General features: G+C 42.0%; 1 protein-coding gene across 1 annotated transcript; it reads left to right on the forward strand.

Moving 5' to 3' along the window:
- The first annotated feature begins 226 nt into the window (after positions 1 to 226).
- On the forward strand, positions 227 to 1,718 carry LOC131948633 (cytoplasmic tRNA 2-thiolation protein 1-like). The gene is made up of 2 exons (XM_059310244.1): positions 227 to 1,360; positions 1,444 to 1,718. The coding sequence occupies exons 1-2, from the start codon at positions 256 to 258 to the stop codon at positions 1,716 to 1,718; spliced, it is 1,380 nt and encodes a 459-aa protein (XP_059166227.1). The 5' UTR covers positions 227 to 255.
- The last annotated feature ends 257 nt before the right edge of the window (positions 1,719 to 1,975 follow it).

Here is a 1,975-nt window from a genome sequence, read left to right on the forward strand (position 1 = left end):
TTTATATCTGAGTTGGTAAAAACATTTGAAAAATAGAATTACTAACACAAGAAAGGTTATTTAAAATTACTTATTTCATGAACTGTCGGTAATTAACTCTGGAGTTTTTTGTCAAAGGTTGAGTTCGACAATGTGTTAAATTTATTTTAATTTTTAAGGCTTTATAAAGATGGCAGTCTCCATAGGGCTGCTTTGCTTATGAAACATCTGTATTTGATAAATCAAATCAAATTAGAAAAAGAAAAACTATTAAAAATGCCTAGAAAGTGTGCTGGATGTGATAAAAATGCTATATTGAAGAGACCTAAAACAGCTGATGCACTGTGCAGGGAATGTTTCTTTTGGGCCTTTGAGGAGGAAATCCACCACACCATCCAGCATGCAAACCTCTTCTCTCCAGGTGATACAGTGGCCATTGGTGCCTCAGGTGGGAAAGACTCAACAGTACTGGCACACACCATGAAAATCTTGAATGAACGTCACAAATATGGCCTGAATCTGATTCTGCTCTCTGTGGATGAAGGCATCACTGGATACAGGGATGATTCTCTAGAGACTGTGAAGAGGAACCAGCAGCAGTATGATCTGCCATTGACCATTGTTTCCTATGAGGAACTTTATGGGTGGACCATGGATGCAATAGTTCAACAAATTGGCCTAAAAAATAACTGTACATTCTGTGGGGTATTCAGGAGACAGGCTTTGGACAGGGGGGCAATGAAGCTGGGGGCCACGAAAATTGTTACAGGGCACAATGCTGATGACATAGCGGAAACAGTCATTATGAATGTCTTGCGTGGAGACATAGCTAGGCTGCGGAGGTGTACAGGCATTACGACCGGCGCTGATGGTTATCTATGCAAGCCTTTTAAATATACTTATGAAAAAGAAATTGTAATGTATGCTTACTTCAAGAAGCTTGACTACTTCTCTACAGAGTGTATCTACTCACCAAATGCCTACAGGGGATTTGCACGAGCTTACATAAAAGACCTTGAAAAAATTAGGCCAAGTTTAATTATTGATATTTTTTACAGTGGAGAAAGTCTGTGTGTGAAAAAAGAAGTGCGGATGCCAGTTCAAACCATTTGCAAGAGGTGCAACTTCATCTCCAGTAATGAAGTGTGTAAAGCCTGTGTTATGTTGGAAGGTATGAACAAGGGAAGACCCAGGCTTGGTATAGGAAAAATACATAAAGAAAGGAGGAACTGGAAAGAGGAACTAGAACAGCAGGCAAAGAGTTTATCTCTACAAAATTCAGGCACTGATTGTACTATCAGTTCATCCAGCAAGACCAGCTGTTGTACCAGTTCATCCAGCAAGACCAGATGTTGTACCAGTTCATCCAGCAAGACCAGATGTTGTACCAGTTCATCCAGCAAGACCAGATGTTGTACCAGTTCATCCAGCAAGACCAGATATTGTACCAGTTCATCCAGCAAGACCAGATGTTGTACCAGTTCATCCAGCAAGACCAGATGTTGTACCAGTTCATCCAGCAAGACCAGATGTTGTACCAGTTCATCCAGCAAGACCAGATGTTGTACCAGTTCATCCAGCAAGACCAGATGTTGTACCAGTTCATCCAGCAAGACCAGATGTTGTACCAGTTCATCCAGCAAGACCAGATGTTGTACCAGTTCATCCAGCAAGACCAGATGTTGTACCAGTTCATCCAGCAAGACCAGCTGTTGTACCAGTTCATCCAGCAAGACTAGATGTTGTACCAGTTCATCCAGCAAGACGAGGTGTTGTACCAGTCCATCCAGCAAGACCAGATGTTGTACCAGTCCATCCAGCAAGACCAGATGTTGTACCAGTTCATCCAGCAAGACCAGATGTTGTACCAGTTCATCCAGCAAGATCAGATGTTGTACCAGTTCATCCAGCAAGACCAGATGTTGTACCAGTTCATCCAGCAAGACTAGATGTTGTACCAGTCCATCCAGCAAGACCAGATGTTGTACCAGTTCAT

This window comes from Physella acuta, unplaced genomic scaffold (genome assembly GCF_028476545.2).
Source record: "Physella acuta isolate Inbredline_101_S28 unplaced genomic scaffold, ASM2847654v3 ptg000654l, whole genome shotgun sequence".
Classification (NCBI taxonomy): Eukaryota; Metazoa; Mollusca; class Gastropoda; family Physidae; genus Physella; species Physella acuta.